Source organism: Schistosoma mansoni, chromosome W (genome assembly GCF_000237925.1).
Source record: "Schistosoma mansoni strain Puerto Rico chromosome W, complete genome".
Lineage (NCBI taxonomy): Eukaryota > Metazoa > Platyhelminthes > Trematoda > Strigeidida > Schistosomatidae > Schistosoma > Schistosoma mansoni.
Genome location: NC_031502.1, coordinates 12,184,757 through 12,207,956, shown reverse-complemented (window position 1 = coordinate 12,207,956; position 23,200 = coordinate 12,184,757). Strand labels below are relative to the sequence as shown.

Sequence of the window (23,200 nt, the reverse complement as noted above, 5' to 3'; positions counted from 1 at the left end):
GCTGAAGGATGGCATTGTATCAACTTACACAACAATTTTTGGCCTGCAATATACGAGGCAGTACTCTTACGTTTGGAAGTAGGGTAAGAATGTGATTGATATATCCAAAACCTGATCAGAAACCAGATCACCCGTTATGAATCATTTTATCATGGATTTTATCAATCTGTGAAATATGATGGAAGTGATAGTTCAGATCTTATCTAAAGTAGACTTTTTCTCCGATGGTTGATCCATGAATTACGTAAGTCCTTCCCGAAGATGAAGATGACAACAACTTAGTGTTGTGATATTTAAGCGTTCTCTGTTTCAAATCCCTTTATCAAACAACCCAGTCAGTTGCGCGGCCAGAAGTCATACATATCAAAAGACGTAGCAGAGAATAATTCGCCAAGGCCTTTTGACTTATGGTGCCTCAGAATTTGAGAATCCTTGGGGAACTTCCGTTCATTAGGTGGATAGGTAATTACAGGCTAAACCATTCTAGACAGTCAAGACATCACTGGGGCAACAACTCATTCAAACTGTTCCTTTTCCATCATCAAAGAAGGCATTGGGTGTTACTAATTGAAGTGTCATCAAATTCACAGACACGATATCTCTTACTGCCAGTGACTTGTATGTGTTGAACTATCCTCTAACTGGTTAACGCGTTCCTTTGTTCTAATGCATACTTCGTGAAATTTCTTTACGTAAGAATCAGTGGGTATCATCAGACCCATAGATCAACAGAGCGGACCTTAGGAGCCTTTAGAAAAAAATATTGAATTATATCATATAAAATCAGACAAACAGTGCATAAAATTTACTGTCTGATGTTATTTCTTTGTGTTTCAATCAGGATTGCTCTATTTTAAGCATTACTGGCTGATGAATAATAAGTAATTTTCATTTTTATTTTATAACTACCCCTTCTCCATTATTCAAGATGACACTGAAAGTTTTTGAGAACTACTAGAATTCTTAACAATAATCATAATTTAATTAACATTTGTGTCCTAAGTTTAAGTGAAATAGTCGACAACATAAACGTTATAAATGTATAAAGTCAAAAAATAATATTGTTCATTCGTTTTTCCGATCAAAAGATATTCATCGTGGAAACCAAGGTAGTTAACCAAAGATCTACTAGTTTTGACCAGTCGTTTTAAATAAAGGTATTTGACTTATTTGAAAGATCGTTGAGATCTCTGAATTAGCACTAAACTATTACTGAGTAGATGTGTTAAATCTTATCATTTGATGCATTATCCAGTTCTCGTCACTACGTGACTTGTTACTTTATTTTTTTATTCACTAGAACCAACATTAGTGATTTACCATGTTACTATCGTATGTCATCTAAATAGAGAGACAGATCTTGAAGACTTTATAAGTCAGCACGTTGACTCACAGCTAAATTATCAATCAAGTTTTCAGATAACGCTAAATTTTACTCTTAAATAATAGTATTCATCAGCAAGGCTTATTTTTAGTAATTAAATATTAGCCGACTCTAGGATTGAGGGTTGTATAATTCAGTATATACTTTAATCAGCTTGTGTTATTTTGCACTAAATATTTCGTAACCAGTTCTGATGAGCAACTCGTTTCCGCATATCTGTTTTGCAAACTTCGTCTAAGTTCAAATGTTTTACAATTTCATATTTTAACTTTTAAGTGAATTCACTAGGTAAATCTATATGCCCCCCCCCAAAAAAAGACAATCAATTATAGAGAGATAGTATAGTTTATTGATTAGATTGTGTTACATGAATTCATTTCCATATCTAACCTAGTACTATGCTTCATGATCGTAATCAGACATGAGAAATTATATACCAATAGGTTAATTTTTACCTCTTAGTATAACCAAAAGCTACTCCCCAAATTCTATATCATTATGGTGATAGCAATTTGATTTGAAAACGATAAATTCATAATTTATTCATTTTCCATGCAATTATTTCCCTTGGTACACGTTGTAGGGCAAGAATAACAAAGATTGAGAGATGAGGTAAATTCATTTCGTATACCATAGATATTGCCAATAAGTACTAATTTGTATGAATAAATGAGGTGTTTTATAAATGCAGTTTCGTGATCATCCAAAACGTCATTTCACTAGTGAAAAATATTTGTAATTACTTTCCATATTCATACAAGTCGAATTTACAGACGAATGTAACAATGGAGAGAAAGACCATGACGTATCCAATACAAGAAACATTTCCCAATTGTTATAACTATCGTAGGCAAAATGACATAACTGACAGTAATTAACAAGAAACAATTACAAAGTAATCATAACAATTGTGAAAATGGCAAGAATAGTTGAAGGCTGTATGAGAAAACGCAATTACTGAGATGGCTTAAATAATCAGAGGTCAAACATTACTAGTAGACAGATAAACGAATTGTTTTTCTTCACCTCAATAATTACTTTATTCTGAAGCATTTATTGTTGGTATGATTTCAATTTACTGGATAGATGATGTGAGAAATTTTAGGAGTAGAGAGTGTCATGACTACATTTCTAACCTCAAACGTTTAGCTCGTGAGATAACTATTCAGCCTTGCTATAAAACGTGCATGGCATCTCATACACTTCTAATTATCAGATATTCCTGTGTCAAGTCAGAAATTCTTCCAAAGATACGAACTGACCCCACCTAGGAGTGTTTGCGAAATGTGTAGAATAGCTAAAACATTTTGAACACGTGGCTGAAAGTTTATTTATGATTATAAATTATGATAGCTACTGTATGCAACATCTTCACTCGAAATGAAAAACATTAAATTTGTCTGAAAAGGACACATTTAAGTGGATACAGCCTGTGTCTAGAAAATAAAACTTAAAAGCCAAACCTTAAAGGATTAAGTGGCCTTATTAAAGACTATGAAAATTTTCAAATAAACGAACAAACAATCAATAGGGAACCTAAGACACCACTGTCACTACCTTATGTGTTTATGTTGCCCTAATTGATATACGGTTGAGCAGAAAAAAATAATACCAGTATTCGTTGTAACATTATGGACATTTGAACAATTCAAATGTTCATTATTAGACGTAGAATTAAGAGTAAAAATGGACATTGTTGAAATTAGTATAGCTCACACTTCTACTTATAAGTGATTAATCAAAGGACACTCCTTTAAGATTAACTATTCCAGATAGTTACGTCATAATATTTACAAGGTACATAAGATCGTATCATGATTTGAATTTTTAGACTTCTTAAGAAAAAGTGAGTACTTTCAAGATAATCATTATTGACCCAGCAATAATTACGTTTTAATAAAGATTCAACTACTACTTGGCGTTTACTTTAATTCACCACCTTGAAGCACCTATTAATAATTCAGTATCGTTTCACGTACTGCCATTGAACTTTTTTCAACTTTCATTTGACATTTCCAATGAAATAATTATCATTCCAATATACCACTCTTAAATTATTGTCTAGCCGACGCTATTTTATGATGATAGTTGCCTTAAAGTCACAAATAATTGATTAATAAATGATTTTGTTGGAAAGATAACATGTAATCATGAATTAATTTTCTTTTCTTAGTGCACAATAAACACACTACTTTAAAATGAATTCTATTCCATGATAAATCAACAACAAAGATTCTTTTTTATAGCAATACGTTACTTTATATACTCTTTAATATATAGTCTATCAACAAATATTGTGTTATTAAAATCTCTTAAAATTCAGGTAGTACTCATAAGTAATGTTCAAAATTACATTTGAAGAATTATGTGTCATTTGATGTTGCAACTATAACTAACCACCTTTGATTGCTTTCAAATACAAGTATAGAATTCGACAAATCATAGTAACAAATACATATTGGTTCTTTGACTTGAAAATTCCTGATAATCCTGAGTTAACTTGAGGAACTGCCGCTACCAAGTTACATAATCGATTTTATTTCCAGTAAAATTGGACTCGACTTTTAAAAGCGAATAGACAATAATAAGAAAAATGTTGGAAAGCAGCATGTAGCGATAAATCCATTTGCTAATTAGAATCTTTTTCAGATTGCGGTTTATGTAGTTCGTCCAAATTAATGTTAGTTTTTATCATGAACTGATATCATCTGAGTAATAATGGTAATGTGAGACAAAAAAGCTACTTAATATATCTTAATTTCAAACGGCTTTTTCTCCTGATCTCAGTATGTTATGAAGGCTAACTTGAAATTAATATTTAGGTTTGAGTCTCCTGAGACTTGTAGCTCATTCAATACTAAACAGAGTTTATTTCGGAAAATTTTTAAATATGTATGAGTAATGTAATTGTAATGCCTGTAAAACTCCCACAGATTATGTCTGTTACGTGACTTAACCTTATATTAATTGACAAATTAACGCGAAAGTATTTTTCCCCTATCAAGGTCAGAGCAATGTCTGTGCCTAATAAACAGCTTAGTTTATGCTCTCAAGTTAGACTACTCAAACGTAGCAAGGTTGTGTTTCTATTCACATATCTCAGACAATTCAATTCTTAGTTACCAGACAAATTCGTGATGATTGGTTTTGCACACCATCCTGAAAATAAATCATATGTACGGTAAAGGGCTTTTATTCTAATCACATATCTACACTTTGTAAGAAGTACGATGCATATGACCTGACAAGAAGTAATCTAATCATAGCTAAGCATACTCCTTGCAAGGAGAAGAGATAATCCAGTTCGTTATAATAAGGCGATGCGATTCACATACATATCTTCTTACTTACGGTAGTTGATACTTATAATTCATTTCTTTTTGTTCCATAAACACACTACATTTACTTACTACAGTATGAAAACAAATTTCAGACACTTTAAACCCATGGGACCTGCATAAAGGAAGTTCATCATATGCCATTAAATCGAGTGGGAGTAAAAAGATTCGGACCTACATTTTTATGTCTGTTCTTAAAACGTCTTGGCCCGAAAAAACAATATGAACTGTTACGTTACTCTAGATGAGCTGAGGACTAGTATATTGGATTTAACAGCCAAAAACATGAAGCTCATTTGTTAGAAATTTTCAACAAAGAGTATAGAAACACTCAACCAACTATGAAACATGAAAAGATTAATAAGATCCACTTGGCTGATATAAGAGTGGAACTGAGGGTAGGCGGTGAAATACAACAACCGGTTTAATGAAAGAATTAGTGAAATGGTTCCTGCCTGAACTTTAGTAGTCACTGCTCAGCCAGTTCCAAGAAGGCGTTGATAAAAGCACTGTTTCACAGTGTAGAAAGAATATCTAACCATCAAATTCAGGGGAGAATTGATAAGTGTTGGACGTTACTAAAAAAATATAGTTTTCACGAAAATATGTCGACATATACGCAGAAATTGAAGATAAAAATCTAAATGCACTACATTCAGTAAAATGACCTTTAAAATTATTAATTTTATTTTGGATCGACTAAGTGTTGCTCATTTTATTCCAAATTGTCGCAGTTTTGGTTGTTAGCATAACCACTTATAATTAACCTCATGATTTTCCATTGAAATTAGTGATTCAAAGTATTTTTCAAGTTTTCTGTGTAAGACATTTTTTAAATCGTCTTACCGTATTTGGATCTTTGATACATCGTCCTATTTTGGTGAAAACCATTTATTTATCTAAGGCTCTTTTCTCTGTTTCCAAGTTGTAGGGAACAGATAGGAACATACGCTCATACGAGATGCAAAATATATATTATTTAACAAACACATAAATAACCCAGGAATAACATGGCATTGAAATGTCAGATGATGACAAAAATGACCAAAAGCATCAAAAAGTCTGAATTTATCGTCAAAACTTGACAAAGGAGGAAGACGAAACCAGCTTACTATAAAATGATCACAAACTCCAACTTATTATTGGAAAATGTTATTACTCGGCTACATAAATCGTTGGAGTTACTTGAAATGTTTTTCTTTAGGATTACGTCATATCTAAATTGATTCCTATTATTTACACTAATCAATAAATCAAATGCAAGAAAAATCAAATTTTATGTTTAAAATCATAGCAGATCAGCAAGACAAGCTCGGTAACGCAAAAAGGGGTATTTATAAATTTGCACCAGAATATATAGGTTCTTGGCTAACAAAAACCTCTAAAGCGTCTGATGAAACTGTTCAGATGGGACACTTTGGTGATACCTTTGCAACGGAGACAATAAACAGGTTTTCTGTATCTAACCCACCATATAATACAACTCATCTACCCTGTTGTCTCTTTGGTCTCAGTATATAAAACGACTGTGAAAGATACCCAGTATAAAACTAAGGGATCAAACAAACACGATGGCTTCTCTTGGATTTAATTGGGATCCCAACAAACTTTTCTGAATGTTCTCAACAAACATATGTCAGTAGATCTAGACACAGGGCTAATATAGTGTGTACTGTTTAAGATAAATATAAATAAACGCCATGTTGACAGGCAGAAGAACACCGTAGCAACTCAGATAACTATATTGTTTACCATTCAATTGACACATCTAATAAAACACGAAAAACAGTTTACGTTTTATAATTTATTTATCAGATAGGTTTACAAACAAACGCCAGTTTTAATCTAAAAGCATAAGGTGATTGAAAGAAATAGCCATTTTAATGGCTCATAGACAATCGTTTGATCCTATAGTGATAAAAAGGCTTACATTTCAACAGTCCGATCATATTAACAGAGTTCTCATTTTATTCGTTTCGCGAAAATTCTCACATCAAGGATAGAAGTGTCTAAAAATGGCTGTGCCTTAGCTGTGTATAGGACAACGCACCTTTTTATTCAATGACAAATTCTCCCTATTGAGAAATTATCAAAGTACCTCTCAAAAACTGAGGCTATTTGAACCTACGCCTAATACATTTTTGAAGACACTCTGGAGTTACAGTCTTTCTGTTGTTTGTGTAGTTAGCTTATCATAACATTACTCTACAAATCCACTACTAGACACAATTCAAACCTTTAAAACAGCACTTAGAAAAACCAAAAAAATCTATTTTACATTATTAATTGTACCTTATTTCTGCTGACAAAACCAAGCCTAGTGTAAAGAGCTGACAAGATTATGTCCATTCACCTACATCCCAGATTATGTTTACTCAGGTATTATAATTTTATTAGTGACTGAGAAACAAAGCTGTTTGAATCTGACATGTAACTTAGAAGATAAACATTGTCCCCACATATTTTAGTAATTAAACTGTGGATTGTATGGTAAAGTAACCGTCCAGATTAAACATTAGCGTATCTACCCTTCGGAAACACTCTCAAAACGGCATCACCTTTCTGAAATCCTTTAGTAATTTGAATCTTGCTACTCTCATAAAAAATAAATAAGGCATATAACTATTTTTCTAGTTATCAATCTATCAAACGGTTGATCACATGTAGTTTCACCAGCATGAGTCTCAAATATCATGCAAGGAATAAAAATCTGGTCACTGATGATGAAGGCAAAGGTCTTGGATGTTTGTGTTTGCACTGCTTATCTTTTCAACTAGAAAATGAGGACGTAAATCAAGTAACTAGTTATATATGAATATGGCTCTATGACTCTCCAAAACTAAAATATACAGCTTCGTTAACCCTCAGTTGGGAAAATGGTAGGTTTATCTCCATAATAAATAAACTGACTAGAAACTGTTATATGAGGACTTTACAGAATCAGAATGCAGGGGACTTGGTACACACTTTACGAAGACAGTGAAATTTCGGAAAATTGTTTTCACTGAGTTTTCAGATAAGCATGTGTATCGTCCAAGATCAGGTGCATGTCATAAATGAATGATAAACGTTTTACAAAATTCCTTACCTTAGTGTTTATTTTACGGAGCTTATTCACATTTGTTTTCAAAACACGATACACGCGTTGTTTATATTTCAACTGGAAAAAAAGTTAAAACCGAAAGGGGAAAATTACTTCTAAGTGACCAACTGAACTCTCAAATGGATAGTCTAATAACATTCTGTCTTCTTGCAAGAACTTTCCGGCTTTTCCTTTTGACGGGGGAAGAAAAAGACCATAGTTCAATTCATCCTTTAAGCAAGAATTCGATCTTTTTATAGCTGTGAGTTTGACGTCCACGATAAGGTCTGTTGGACTGAAACTAAAAGTCTTCCCAAGGTTATCATACAAGTATTGTATTACTTCACTGGTCTCATCTGGCATAATGACCCTAATGAAAACGAGACCTTGAGTAGGTGAATCATTTTGACTCCCATTCATGCTTATAGATAGACCTGAGTCGCTATCACACATAATTAGTCAAATTTGTCTCTTTGTTTATAATGAAAAGAAGAACCATTATCTCCGGGATATTGCGTAAACATATTATCTGTTTAAAAGGTTGTGTAGGACGACATATAACCTTCAAGGTAATCAAAGAATAAAACAAAGCTAAATTCTCATTGACTGGCCGCTTGAGGATCGGATCAAGTGAAAGAATGCTCTTACGGAGTTAAAAACTCGAAAGCTAAATGGCGAAGTGAACCTAACGATTAAGAGTTTCCGGGTAGTCAGGTCTTCGAAGACAATGCTTCCGAGAACTGTATGGGTAGAACGTATGATTCCCAAAACACCTCAGATGTGTGCTGAATGAATGCCCGAAATCTTCGAAATAAAATGCCCGAGCTAAGTTTGATGGTGGATGAATTAAATCCCGATATAATTGTTGTCACAGAAACTTGACTCATTGTAGATATAGACTGTTCTCCCATCATTGCAGGCTACATCTATATCAGCAGTGAAAGAGTCCTAAGTTGCATGGTAGGAGGCATAATGTTATATGTTAGGGATAACTTTCTCATACAATCGATCATATCGGAGGCGCAAGTTAGTGGTACAAGTGAGGTATCATTTTGTTCAACTAGGTCTAGAAACGGGTTAGTGACTATATGAGGAATATATCGTAGTTCGTGTTGTCTTGCTGACGTCTTTATCATAAGACACATCTGTTCTTGGAGTAAGTCAGAATGTTGTCTCATCATTGAAGACTTCAACGCACCACATATCAACTGGATAGAGATCACAGCTTCAGGTGGGGGGTTTTGCATCTGCTCCACCCCGTCCCAATATCTGGAGAGCTAATATTCCAGCAATCAGAGTCTGTGCTATCTCTATTGACTGGTCTGTCGATGCTGATGAATTGATCGAAGATTAATGGAATGAGTTTAAGGCTATATTCAAGTCCGTAACACAACCATTTTCTCCATGGTCAACAGGTAAGCTATCACATTGCCCTCCAAAGAAACCCGGAAGTTGTTGAAGCGTAAGAAACACTTCTGGGGCTTACTCTTGTCAACAGGACAAGCATCATTTAAGTGCGAATATAAAAAAATCCGGAGCCATAGCTAAATCCCGTACCACTTATGAACGGCAGTTGGCATATGATAGCCGTACTTGTCCGAAGTGATTGTTTTCGAACGTTAAACGGCGAACAAAACGTGGTGATGGTATTCCTGCGTTACTGTTAAACGAAAGTTCAGATTTACTAGCTAAATCTGATCTGGCAAAAGCCGAGACTTTTTGAAACTATTTTAATGACGTCTACACTACACGTAGTGTTACAACTATTTGTCCCAATCGCACCGAGATAACAGCCATAGGATCTGTATACGTGACTGAGTACACTGTCCTCCTATTGGTAACTAACCTAAAACCTTGTAAGATACCGAGCCCCGATGGGTTACATCCACGCTCTCTATCATCGCTCGCGAGGCTCTTCAACATATCCCTTTCACTCGTTCAACTCCCTAGAGACTGGAAAGACGCCATAATCAGTCCTATATTTAAGAGTGGTCAGTGACGGATCGTATCCAACTACTGGCCTTTCAGCCCCACCGGCACAGTCGCTAATTTACTTTAAAAGATAGTTCGACCTCAGTTTCTAGGTCACAGATTCTTACAATCTGTTAACTCCCGAGCAACATGGGTTTTGTAACAAGCGTTCATGCTTGACTAACTTATTGCGAGAGAGGATTGGACAGCAGCCCTAGATAACGGCCTGTCTGTCAACGTCATATTCATAGATTTTAGCAAAGAGTTTGACAACGTTCCACACTTTGGTCTTATGCAGAAGCTCTCGAGCTTTGGAATAACAGGTGCTATACAGGAATGGATAGGAAACTTCTTATGTGACGGTAGACAGAAAGTGAGGGTCACTGGAATGCTATCCGAGTGGAAGCCGGTCTAAAGTAGTGACGTCATATTCAAGTCGTTACCCTAAGGTAGTCGTGTACTGTAATACTGTAATGCGGGTGGACCTCTATTATCTATTCTGACAGTTGACGCATTTGGATTATAGTAACCACTCTTATTCTGCTAACCGTAATCACTAATAAATACAAGGAATCTGACTGAGGTGGATCTAACAGAAAATTCGGGTCATCGTTTGTATATTCTCCAAACGTATGTTTCGTGGTAGATGAGTGAAGGCTAAGCAATTCGTTGGCAAAAAATGAAATCACAAGTTGATCTAAGTGAAAAACGTAAAACGAACAGGTAGACTTGAATTCTTAAAAATGACTTATGTGACTGTAGTTCAGCTAAAGTAACCTTAGAAGAGAATCCCGCTGTAGTTTAGTGAGTACCACTTATAAGTCATGAGAAACACAGTATTAATAATGACGTAGTGTTAGACCTAGGCAAAAGTTAAAATCGTGTGCCTAGAAATATACATTTTCTTGGGTGCACTTTTATTTGAACAGTGTTTTTAGATTATTTCAACTGGCATACCTAGTAGATAGCACTTATTTTAAGAATTACAAGAATGACTAACGTGAAACAACAGAGGAATAATCATCGGTATGTGATAAAAACAGTCAAATTACTTCATCTTGCGTTTTTATGATACTGTAGACTTCGTCTATCAGTCCATTTAGTGCAGAGGCTGGAGAATATAAATGAAATATGAGAAATTACTAGAATCAACAATCCAAAATAAATTTAGTTCAGTGAGAAAGTTTTGGTTAAAACCCACTTCAAATCGCTGGTATACCCACATTTTTCATGTCAATAAAAGAAAATAAGTTAAAAAGCAAGAAATTGTGGGAGCAAATAGCGAATGGTGGCGTTAGATTTATTGCAAAGAAACGTGAAGAATAATTTGATCCCTTTATTTCCAACAACGTGTAAGGCTTTTGACAAATTATTAATATTTTACAAGTAGATATGTGTTGTCTCCGAATCAAATTTGATGGCCGGTGATGCTTTAAGAAGGATAAACGACAAGAGAAATAAACGTGGTACCAGCATATCAATGGAACACAACAGAATGATACTGATAGAGCGAGTTGTACGATTCAGAGTTAAAGATGACCAAAACACAAATGAGTATATTACATTATGACCAACCAAAGAGAACGAAAAGGAAGGTGATTGTGATTATTTGGAAAAGTATGTTTGCTTTGCAAACAGTAGCAGTGAAATTTTGGACCTCGGTTTTGAACAGTTGAAGTAGAAGCAATCTACGATAGGTTGAAACCTGGTGTGATGTAAGCCTTCAAGTAAGAGCATCAATGCATTTGGTGTCCGGTAGAACTAATATGGACAGCGCGAACAACGAATTTTCATGGAGACGTTTTGGGAGAATATTCATCTCTATAGGATACGAATTAACATATAAGCCGGATTTAAGAGCACTAGTCAGCAAAATTATGAAACAGTGGGCGAAGAAATTTCAGAGTTCATCTACCATGCGATAGAGATGAATTTTATACATCAGCCTCAGATTTTATAGTTTTCTGTACGAATGTATGATCTACCTGAAATCGATGTTATGATTTGACTGTTTATACCTTGGTACTGGACTTAATCATACTATTCGATAAAGTTGAAAGGTATAGATGCCCAACATGCATATTCTTATACTATCCAACGACTCCTAACATGATGCATCATGACACAAGACATTTCAATGGCTGGAATTCTCTATGAAGCAGATGCTGCATTCCTTCCATCCCCAGAACAAGGGATAAAGTGAAAAGAGACAGTAGTAAGCGAATAAAAATCAACGTGCAAAAATAACTACGGAAATTGAGGGTTTATTTTAAAAATCTATGTAATGTCGTACAGACTGTTTGAAAAGTTAAAATAAGACTAAGAAAAGTAATTTTATATGGCTTCAATAATTTTAGTCATGTTGAAATGATATTATGGAAGAAGTAATTGTAATAATTATCCGACACTTTTAAGTGTAAACAATGTCAAACTTTTCCGTTTTCAATAACAGTAATGAGGTTATATACCAGTAAACGACATTTGTAACTATACCACTGGTAGTTTAAAGTAGGTAGTGTTTCTACGTTGTTGAGAGCATGTCGTTTACATATGGTGCTCTTCATATCAATCCGTTTCAGGAGTTCAGTTGGCAAATCAAACGCCCTACATTACATATGGTTAACTTTGAATGATCTTGATGATATAAGAAAACAATACAGGATAATACTGACATATGTAATAGGATGTTGGTCTGAGGTTCGAAAGACAGTTCTTAAATTTAAGTACAGATCAAGATTTATCATCAATGTAAGTCAAAGAGCTGTTTAGTTGTTTAGCTGTTTACCCTTATTCAGATATGAACCAGTTCAACTTTGTCCCGGGTAGTCATGATCAAAGAAGTAGACTGAAAACATGGTTTATTTTATTACACAGAAGTGATTGGATTCAGCATGGAAAATAGTAATTCCCAGAACAGTCTAATATTAGTACGATAATAGTTACGTGTAAATCACTGCCAAAGTTGAGAAGAACGCCATTATCAGAATCAAACTGGTGTTTTTGGAATTCGATTCAGGGGCAAAATGGTGTGCGAAGGGATTTTCAATTAGCACAAACACGAATCCTATCAAAATCAAAAGTTAAACTTACTTTAGAGACATGTCAACTAGCACCAGAAAATCATAGGAGAAGCACAGATTATATTATGGGCTCTAAATAGGAATTACTTGATTTCGTGTGACTTACCAAAAGTGTTGAATAATAGGTGCGATAAGTCAGCAGTGTCGACAGAGTCTTAGGATGTATCACTTAAACATATCCTACAATCCCCGAAACAAGCTAGAAATGATAACATCCGTCAAAGCCACCCCTGGCTTCTAGAACATATCTTAACCGTTAGATGGAACAAGATTTGCAATTAGAATAAGGAACTGAGCCTATTCTTCAAGACTTTTATTTTTGCTGGCCAGCTGCAGTCAGTGGTAGACAGCAGAGACTTCAATTACTGCTCAGTCAAGGAAAGTTCTACTGAAAGATACTGCAGGCTGCCCATGAGGAAAGGGGAATGAAGGGTGTCAAATGTCTGCATGGGTTACTGGAATCTTTATTAAAGGTTAACGAAATGGAAGAGATGGAATACCTGCTAAACCGTTTATAGCGACAGCATTTTCTTTATTACGGCCTGACATCACATGGTGAGTCTCTGAGGCCCCTTAGACACGTTAGGTGTGATAGCTTTTCGTCGTCACGTGGTTTGTAGATCAGTGTGTCTATAGTTGGGGATGCATTGCTTTTCAAAAGCACTTGTTTCGTGTAGTTATTTACTATTGCGGCTATATTTTAGAATGACGAGTGATGAAAAAACTACACTTTGAAATCGCTAGAATTTTTCATTTTTTACGGCTAAGTAAGCAATAAATCGATTACTCATGATATACAATATATGTCCCTCTATGGGAACCCTGCACAAGACTCAATAAAGAAAGTAAGAAAAGACAGAAACTAACAAGAGCCGAACACGAGCAGAGAAAGTCAAAGCCCAAAATGAATACACTGAAGCAAACAAGCAAGTGAAGAAGAGCATTAAACCTGACAAGCAATAATACATGAAAGTCCTAGCAGCGACAAAGGAAAAATCTGCAAGAGAAGGAAACATGAAACAACTATATGGTACAACCAAGAAACTAGCAGGGAAATATGGTAAACTAGGGAGACTGGTCAAGGACAAAGAAGGGAAGCCAATCACTGAGATTCAAAAACAGAAGAACAGACAGGTAGAAAACTCCAAGGAACTCATGGATAGGTTAGATCCACTAATCTTCCGGACATCAAAACAACACACACAAACCTTCCTATAGAAGTCACTCTATCAACAATCGAAGAAATCAGTATGTTCATCAGAAAAATGGAGTGTAGGTAAGCAGCAGGACCTGACAATATACCAGGTGAAGCACTGAAGTCGGACAGAGAAGTAACTGCGAACATGCTCCATGTTTTATTCAGGAAGGTTTGTGAGGAAGAACAAGTTCCACTGACAGACTGGAAAGAAGTATAGCTCATCAAGATACCAAAGAAAGGAGATCTGAGCAAATGTGAGAATTACAGAGGCGCCACACTGTTGTTAGCAATAGGATATCTAAGGGGTTGGATGTAGAATGCTGATAGGCGACCTATGTTCCTTCACGAGGGGTGACAGGCGTAAGTAAGTAAGTAACAGTATATGTCCACTCCTCAAACTAGAATAAGCAGGACATTAAACTAAAGTGACGTGTAGCCTTGATAGTTCAAAATGGCAACAAAATTACGGCTTACATTTTGAGCGAATCTAGTAACACAACCTCCTCTCCACTATAAGTATGTTGTATTGATCATTAACTTACTTTGACATGTGAGCCTGACATCATGTAGGGAAAAATTTTTCTAAAACCTGGTCCACAGTAGAGATAATAAAAAAGTTATTTGGACTCAGGAGCAAACCATTTTCATTTTGCCCAGAACTGTTGCAGCTGTGACGTGTACACCATAGAATAACAAATGAAGTTTAGTCATTAGGTTAGGATGTTTCCATTTAGTATTTAGACGTCGAGGAGCCTATATGAGAAGTGTATTTGAACGCTTTCGTGTTAAGAATCCAGATCTGACACATCGAGCTGGCTAGTCCCATAGTAGGCTTTTGATATATCTATCCAGTAGTACCCAGTAAAAGCTGTGGAGGTTCCTACTCAAACCATATTTGAATTATTTCTTATCCCTGAAGCTTCTGAAAGGTGAGCACAAAGTTCACGCTTTTCCATATATATGAACCAGTGTAGACATTCGTCTCATTATTTTAATCCGAAATAACTTGAGTTCAAAATTGAGATGCCGTTTAAAACTGCAGATCTTAAATTATTTACTTTCAATGGAAATTTAACGAGGTATTTGATTGCTGAAGTTGATGTGTTGGTGTTTATTCGTTTCGACAATGTATGTGAAAATTCAATTACGTTGCTAATGTAAATTGAGGGGAGGCATGTTGGAATTCTCATGGGATAAAATTTCGAAGTTAAATGAAGCTGACATAGATATTGACAATGCAGACTATTATTGCCAATTGTTTCTAGATGTATGCATAGATTCACGCCATTATTTGATTATTTTAGGCTAATGTTGAGGACTGGAATGATAATGATCGACTTAGGCATGTTTTTCAAATTACTCAAGTGTTGCTCAACCTAAAATGGGACCAATGGAAGTTAGCAGAGACAAGCTTGTCGGACAAAACTTCGGAAATAAATAGTCTGAAGGATCAAATAAGGGAATTAGAACATGAAAACAAAGACTTGCAAAAAGCAATTTCTGCTTCTGGTCTCGATAGAGGAAGCATTGGTGAGACGAGGAGACTTGAGTTTAAAGTCGTCAAACTGCAATCTGAACTAGAATCTTTAAGGATAGCCAAAGATGCTTCTTTTAAGGAAAAGGAAGAACTTTTAAATGAAAAAGGTGATCTGGAAAGAAAAGTGGAACTGGTTTCAAGAGAAAATAAAGAACTTCAAGAGCGTTGTGAGTACCTACACTTACAACTTCAAGATCGACCCAGCTTTTTCGGCAGAAGTAATGAAGAGGCTAATTACAGAAAAGAAATTTCCTCCTTACGTGCAAAAATTAGGGTACAGAAAGCTGAAATAGATGTAAGAATCATAGTTCCTTAACTATTTGATCAGGGATTAGAAGATGAAAAACAGAATCTGTGGAATGATGTCAATCGATTGGAGAGCAATCTCCGGCAAGCTAGCATGGAAATCGATCGCGCCACAGATGACTATGTGAAGATGAAAGAAGCTTTAACAGAAGCTGACAAGAGTCATGCAGAAAAGTCGGCCGAATGCAGTATGTTGCGTGCCCAGTTGGCCAATCTCTCCGAAAAGATTGGTCATCCTGAAGAAACGAATAATCTTATCATGAGTGTTGTTGAGCAGAAGATTGAGGAATGGAAAGAGGTACTGAAATTCATTTCTCAGTAATTTTCAGATACTGACAGACAAAGACATGGAAATAGTTAAACTTAATGAACGGATAAAAGAGTTTTCTCAGGAATTGCGAGATCTGAAAGCTGATTCAGATAAGACCAGTGTGCAAGCCCTAATGAATTCTATAAAAGATCGTGATGTTCAGGTAACTAAAATGATTAACACCTTTTATGATTACATTTATGTTTCCGCTCTGTTTATGACTAAAATCCAGCCAACGATTTTTTACAGTAATGATTTTGGACGCCTTATATGGACACATATTTGTACGTTTTAAAGATAATGCATTAACTTCTCAGGGTAAATAGCTATGATAGGTTATGCCTTACCTTTTCTCAAGTCATTTGTTTTTTGTTCAGTTACTTATAGTCAATGAGCACAAACCACTGCACAACCCTTTCGGATTCGTTTAGTGCAATTACTCGTTAGCTGTGTGTATTTGTTTAAAACAAAGCCTTCTAAAATACTGTACTTGAATAGATCGATTACACCGAATTAATCACTGGAAATGGTACATTATGGTTTCAAAAGAGATAATGGGTTGCAGCAGTGACATCAGTTGAAAGTAAAGTGAATAGGCCTGTTAAGAACAAAAAATTTAATAAGTGCAGCGTATAAACAAAAGTGCAAGGGGTTTGAATCAATGATTTTTTAACTTGAAATATTTTCGTCCATTGAAGTTGTCAAGGCTCAAACTAGACGTTAAATTCTGCTGCTTTATCCACTGACGTATTTTGGTTCGTCAAAATATCTTTATTTAAACTTACGCAATATCCTGACCAATAATTGAAGGCACTGGGCGAAATGGTCCGAGATTGTCCTTAGTGAAGCAGTTGGAACCATCTATTATAATCTCCAAAAGTTTGGGTCAAAGTGTCATTTCTATCCCTTGATTCAATTGTTTCATCTTTATTAAACTGTATTTTAAATTTTTAGATTTCCATTAACATCGTTTCTCTTCCTTGACTTATTGTCCTGTTAATTTTCATTCTCGCTGTTCTAATATGGTGTGTTTCGTCTTAAATTAAAACTCATTTGTTCCAGGCCCCACACGGATGTGGACTGATTAGTTTATTTTGGAGAGTCGTTGGTATGTGTATCGCCATCTAGTGGATTGCTAAATGCTCGAAAACCCAAACAAACATGCTTAGAGAACGATGAATGGTGACGATAGCTCAGTCGTGGAATAATAAAGGGCTTACAGAATGATCGTGTGCGGTGGTAAGGAATAAAAGTAAGAGAGTTAGAAAAGACGACAGCGATTGATAACGCTAGATAACTATTTCGAACCATCAGGAAAACAGGTTAGCAACATTGCTTCACCGTTAGTCCCGGATATTATATCGATCAATGGAAAACTTCGAAGAGCAGTTCAAACGACCTCCGAATACCCTCCAGTTACCCACTATCTCTTAAAAACGTAAATGAGAGATTGACATTAGTTCTTCAACTCTTAGCTAGGATGTAAAGATTGTATCTAATTTGGAAGTCAGAGAGCAATAGAACTTCATAAGTTAGTCTAGGTTTTTATGTATAGTAGTTCAGTTTTTGTAGTTAAATAAGCTGAGGTACTAGTTAAAGAACTGGGAGAGGTCTAAGCTGACTAGTATTGATCATTGACCACCTTAGTTTATAGGAAAGAACTCTAACCATATCAGGGTATGAGATCGAAAATGTAATAGGGAAATTCAGAAACTACTAATTCATACAGACTAGGTTTGTGACACTGCAGAACACACAATAGATTTTTTAAATAGACAAATGCAAACTGAGATTGATGTTTCGTAGACCTTTTATAAACATCGACTTTTCCAGTTTTCTGTTGTTTATATGAGAAACCCGGGGTGACTTTAGCGTAATCTTATAAAGCTGTCACAAAGTCATCAAAAAGTACACCGATATCTCAAACCTGTGTTCATCGGCTACGGATGTTCATAAATTACATGGAAAATTCTAATCTTTGTAGCCCATATGTGGCAGTTTACTGTGATGTATCCAAAATGTTGAATATTACTGTAAATAAGGAAATATTCAATTACTAATGTAAACCAATTTCACGATTATCGGTTTGCGAGACGTTAAAGTATTGTTTGTCCCCATAAAACACATCTAGGTAATTATTCAAGTCAAATATTACTTATAATCACATATCATGTAACATTTGTGTTTTTGGTTACTAATAGATACACTCTCTAAAAAAACAACTCACGGATGCTACGAACGAAGTTGAGAAAAGCACAACTCTTTTAAACGAACTTGTAAAGCAAGCAAATGGGGATGAATTTGATTCTGGCAGTCGCAAAGCTGAACGTATTGTTGTGCTTAGAAAACAACTTCAAGAAAAAGAAAACCTCAACACAGAACTGGAAAAAAGGTTGGAACTTGTAGGTTATGAAAATATTCTTTGAAAACTGAACTATATACACCTTAATGCTTTCATTTGCTGTCCTGAGAATAAACTAGCTTGTTTTATAGAAATCTTATTTTATTTGGTAAAGAAAATCTACACTATTTGTTATTTGTGTGTCCATTACAAAAAGATGACTCTATGACGTCTTTTCTCAGTAAACCTTGTAAGTCGCTGACACTATCACAGGAGTTCAAAGGTTTACGTTATCTGAATAAATTTTGTTGTTATTAGGATGAAATCAGACAAAGTGCACAAACTCGTTGGTGCCATTTGTTTTAGTCCCAAATTTTTTAAATCGCATCTCCTTGAAAGACGTTCAGTCTTGATTCTCTCATTATTTAGTTTCTATTTGTGGTTGTTTGTGCTTCAGATTGGTTAAATAGACGGCAGATGCGGTAAATTCTCAGTTGCAGCACATTTAGGTCGGCAAGTTCACTAAGAGTTCTGCTGCTTTTGTCGAATAACCTAAGACAAATATCTACGTTTTTCACTTTTATATACGTATTTTAGTATCATACATGCATATATTAAAATACTTTTATATCATGAATCAAAGATATATGTTGACGCAATCGGATAATAGTTGTTTCCAGTTTGTTGTCAATGGAGATTGTGAGGCTGATAAATTGTGATCGTTATCGTACCTGTGACAGTGAGTACTAGGTACAAATTCTAGCTGGCAAAACGAGCAGATGAGATGTAGACACTTCCAGCGTGGAATTTCCTGCCAAGATTTTGAGAATGTTACCCGGAATATATTTCCCTATAAGTCTGCCTCTTTTATATTCCACTTGAAAGCATAGTTAGTTAACTAAAGTGCTGGATAGAAATGTTTTTATTGTGGTTGATCATATTTGGAAAAAAACCTAAAAGATTTTCACATTACATAAAATTCATTTTAGAGCTTTTGCTAAATAGTCACAGGAGTGGATCGCCGAAAGAAGTAAGTTGCTGCATTCTTTTCATGGAGAGTTTATTTGGGGTGTGTTAACACATTAAGATATAAAAACACTACCAACTATACAGAATAATGATTATCCTGTATTGTTTTCTGATAATTTTCAGCCATATCCCTTTATTTTATGTATGAAATTATGATGAATTCAGTATTATATGACATCATATCTGAAAAGACAGTTAATTTTAATACAGTTAGTAAACTGCTTACAAATGTTGCTTCTGCTTGTTCCAATCATTCAAAACGTAATCATTTGATCTATTCTTCATGTGCTTAGGCTGAAGAAGCTGCTCAGTCTCAAGCCAACGAGGTAACTATTTTAGAAAAACAACTAAAACGTTATGAAGAAGGAGAGTATGGTTTGTCAGAAGCTATTACTGAATTGAAAGCCACCAGATTACAATTAAACTCAAAAGAAAGACAATTGGAGGAAGTTTGTCGTCTAGCTAGTCAAGCTGAATCATCTCTTAATGAAATAAATTTAGAAAATGAACATTTAAGAAGTAAGCTGGGAATTCCATTGATGGAAAAAATTGATCTGAATGGCTACCGTCGTCAAAAACGAGCAGAAGTTGAAGAAGATCGTGCAGTAAATATAATACTACAAAAAGAAGTATGTAAATACGTTCTAGGCATTTTTTGAAAGTGAAGTAAATATTTGTGTTTAGTGCCTTGCCTTCACTTCGTAGTTTCATATGAAAAATTTTAATGAAGTTGTTTTATATTATCTTCTTACTGTTAAGTGATAATCTGACTTAGACAGGTTATAAAGATGATTAGCATATTGTACAATAATTTTATGATATTGTTTGATACACATACTAATGATGGGGTTTATATATATATATATATATATATATATATATATATATACGCACATGTAAACCTCCTTTACCTTAAGTTAAACTAACTTTCCTTAGTTCTTGAGATTCACTTTTTAATTATACTTTCTGCATATTCTGATTAAAGTATATTTAACTTTTGTTCTAGTGCACACATTCTTGCAGGCAAAAAGTCCGAAGCTTCTGAACAGTTCAGTCATTTCACTTAGACATTCGGAGAACTTACAAATTCCATACTAGACTCATCAACCCATTAAATTATATAAGGCATCTTTAACGACATACAAAACTAAGTTAGGGCAACAGAAATCACTGTATGGTACCATAAGAAAGTACATCATTATCAGTCGACAAGAGAGAAATTAATGTCAAGTAGAATTTTGTTTTAGAGCCACAGACAAAATCGTAATTATCTCAGTCTAAGAATCATATTCTGTTAAAAAAATGAACCCCAAATGAAATAAATGCGATCCAAAAGTTGATTTGGTGGTAAAATTTCTTATTATTGTCTAATTCACGAATTATTAACCATTCATAGCTATTGTTCAGTGAGCTTGTAGGTAAAATCTTGACATGACAGTATATGAAACTAAAAATGTTTGTTATATTATAGGCATCGAGTATATTGTTATTACCTAATAAAAATTAACGAGAATTAATTTATGATCCATATGTCTAGAGGTAATTCAGTATGTTTAAACTGTTGCCAATTTAAATATGCATAATTAGATCGAAAAGCTAGAAGACGAAAGGTTGGATCTGAAACGTAAACTACGTACGCTTGCACGTCAATTAGGCCAACAATATGGTTCAACAGATTTGCACGTGGATGGAGCACTCTTAGGTAATTTGAACCAAGGTAAGCTCTAATTAACTAGAACTTAGTATCTTTGTCTGATACATTAACTAACCATTCGTTGATTGTATGTTTGCTATAGACTAGATATTTGTATTCATACTTTGTTGCACGTACATCCAAAATGCATTTGCCACAAAGTGAAGAAACTAATCGACAGAACATCGTGAATATTATTCACCATATTAACTAACACAACTGTTATGCGCAACATCCAAAAAATTTCGGATAATATCACGATCATGAGAAAGCGACCGATTTGATAAAATTCAAGAACTCAGCTAATCAAAAAATGATATCCATAACGGATAACAAATAGATAATCATGAATGAAAATAAAGTTTACTAAGCAACTAACGTCCATTTATTTCAAGAAAATAAATCAGGATCTCTGAGAGAAGCGAACGTTGCAACAGTTTAATATTGCTGTAAATCCTTAAATCTTCCATAGTTTTCTTCTTTGCCTCATTTTCTCTATTTGTACCCTTAAATCGAGTTCAGCGTAAATGCTCTACGTCGTCTCTTGACTGCTATTTAACCTTCAAAAGTTGAAAAAATAATCCACAACTTTTCGGTAAGGGTCGGTGGAGATTGTCGAATCTCAGTGAAATTATGAACCGACCGATGTTAGAGCACCATTGAAAACCCGGAAGCACTGGATGAAGGTTTCGTCCAAGTGTAGGACTCCCCAGCAGTGAGCAACCACAACCGCTCATGAGAGAGTTGAACCCACAACCCTTGGTCTAGATAAAGTGAATTTGTTAGCCAGGTTATTTTAGTGGGAGTCATTTATGACTACACACTGGAAATAATATTATTTGAGAATGAAGATTAATTGAATTTCTGTTGAGAAAAGTGTTCAACTGGGCAGTGTACCACGTTTTTATATGATCGTGTCCAACTTTACTCATAGTTACTTTTGAAAGACTGTAGATTAGAAGCTACCTAGTATAGTTTTCCTTTTATTAAATAATATCAGGACACATTTTGTTTTTTCTTTTGATTTTCACCTGAATATCTGAAATCCCGATAATATTTTTTATCTACAGTCAGTGAGGAAGGTGTGTCAGCTCAGTCAGCTGGAATGGTTTCTGTTTCTCGATCCAGTCAGAAAACCAAAAGTTCACTAACACAAGACGAACTAACCGACCTTCCAGAAGTGTGGAAAGCAAGGGTACGTGTTTTCTTATTTTTAAAGAGTATCAGATTTTTATTTCCAACAGTACTCATGTTTAAAGTCTGTCATTATCCAAACCTGACTAAATTTGGAGTTGTGAAGCATTTGATCCAAATATGAAGGCTTTTTTCTCTTTGTAAGACCTGGAATCTCTAACTGCTGTCTCGTATGAAGTCGCAGACATCTATAGCTGTAGTATTTCTGATTTTGTAGATGAATTACTACAGAAAAGTATCTTCATAAACATTTTGTTCTAAGACAAAACGTTTACTTTCTTTCATCTGCTGATGATTATAAATCTTAAATAATAATGTTCCTAATGAAACAAGAAATACAGAATTTATTTATTTTCATCTTTGAGTTGGTTAGTTGAATAATGATATTCAGTGTTGCTCTGACGACTTCGTGAAACGATTAAAACATAAGGAAAATAATTTTTTAAAGAATTAATGCATTTTAGAAATTAAATCCCATGTCGCTTTAGAGTGTGTAATGTAATATTCTAATAATGTGTGTGGCGAACACTTGGACTTTGTTTTATAGGTAGTTAACGTTTCTCGAGTTAACCTAATTCCCCCTGAAGATATTATATCTAATAACTCACACAGTTAAATCAGTGACTAAATAAACTTCAAAATGTCAGTCAGCTATTTGAAGTAGAAATAAGTCTTCGTTTTTGGTAGAGATTCTATTTTCTTCTTATCAAAAGTATCAAAACCATTTATGATCTTTG

General features: G+C 34.7%; 2 protein-coding genes across 2 annotated transcripts in view; one reads left to right on the top strand and one right to left on the bottom strand.

The window, feature by feature from the left end:
- Smp_141910 (putative sh3 and multiple ankyrin repeat domains protein 1,2 (shank1,2)) overlaps positions 1–8,167 on the bottom strand; it is a gene marked incomplete at both ends in the record, with an annotated part of 52,120 nt that extends 43,953 nt beyond the window's left edge. The window contains 2 exons of the mRNA XM_018788561.1: positions 7,811–7,882; positions 7,919–8,167. Coding sequence (XP_018654092.1) covers positions 7,811–7,882; positions 7,919–8,167 — 321 coding nt within the window. The remainder of the gene's footprint in view (positions 1–7,810; positions 7,883–7,918) is intronic.
- A 7,060-nt stretch (positions 8,168–15,227) lies between these two features.
- Positions 15,228–23,200, top strand: part of Smp_141900 (hypothetical protein) — a gene marked incomplete at both ends in the record, with an annotated part of 57,846 nt that continues 49,873 nt past the window's right edge. Inside the window, 7 exons of the mRNA XM_018788560.1 lie at positions 15,228–15,320; positions 15,358–15,885; positions 15,919–16,194; positions 16,226–16,369; positions 18,408–18,608; positions 19,870–20,205; positions 21,164–21,293. Of these exons, the coding sequence (XP_018654091.1) occupies positions 15,228–15,320; positions 15,358–15,885; positions 15,919–16,194; positions 16,226–16,369; positions 18,408–18,608; positions 19,870–20,205; positions 21,164–21,293 (1,708 nt within the window). The remainder of the gene's footprint in view (positions 15,321–15,357; positions 15,886–15,918; positions 16,195–16,225; positions 16,370–18,407; positions 18,609–19,869; positions 20,206–21,163; positions 21,294–23,200) is intronic.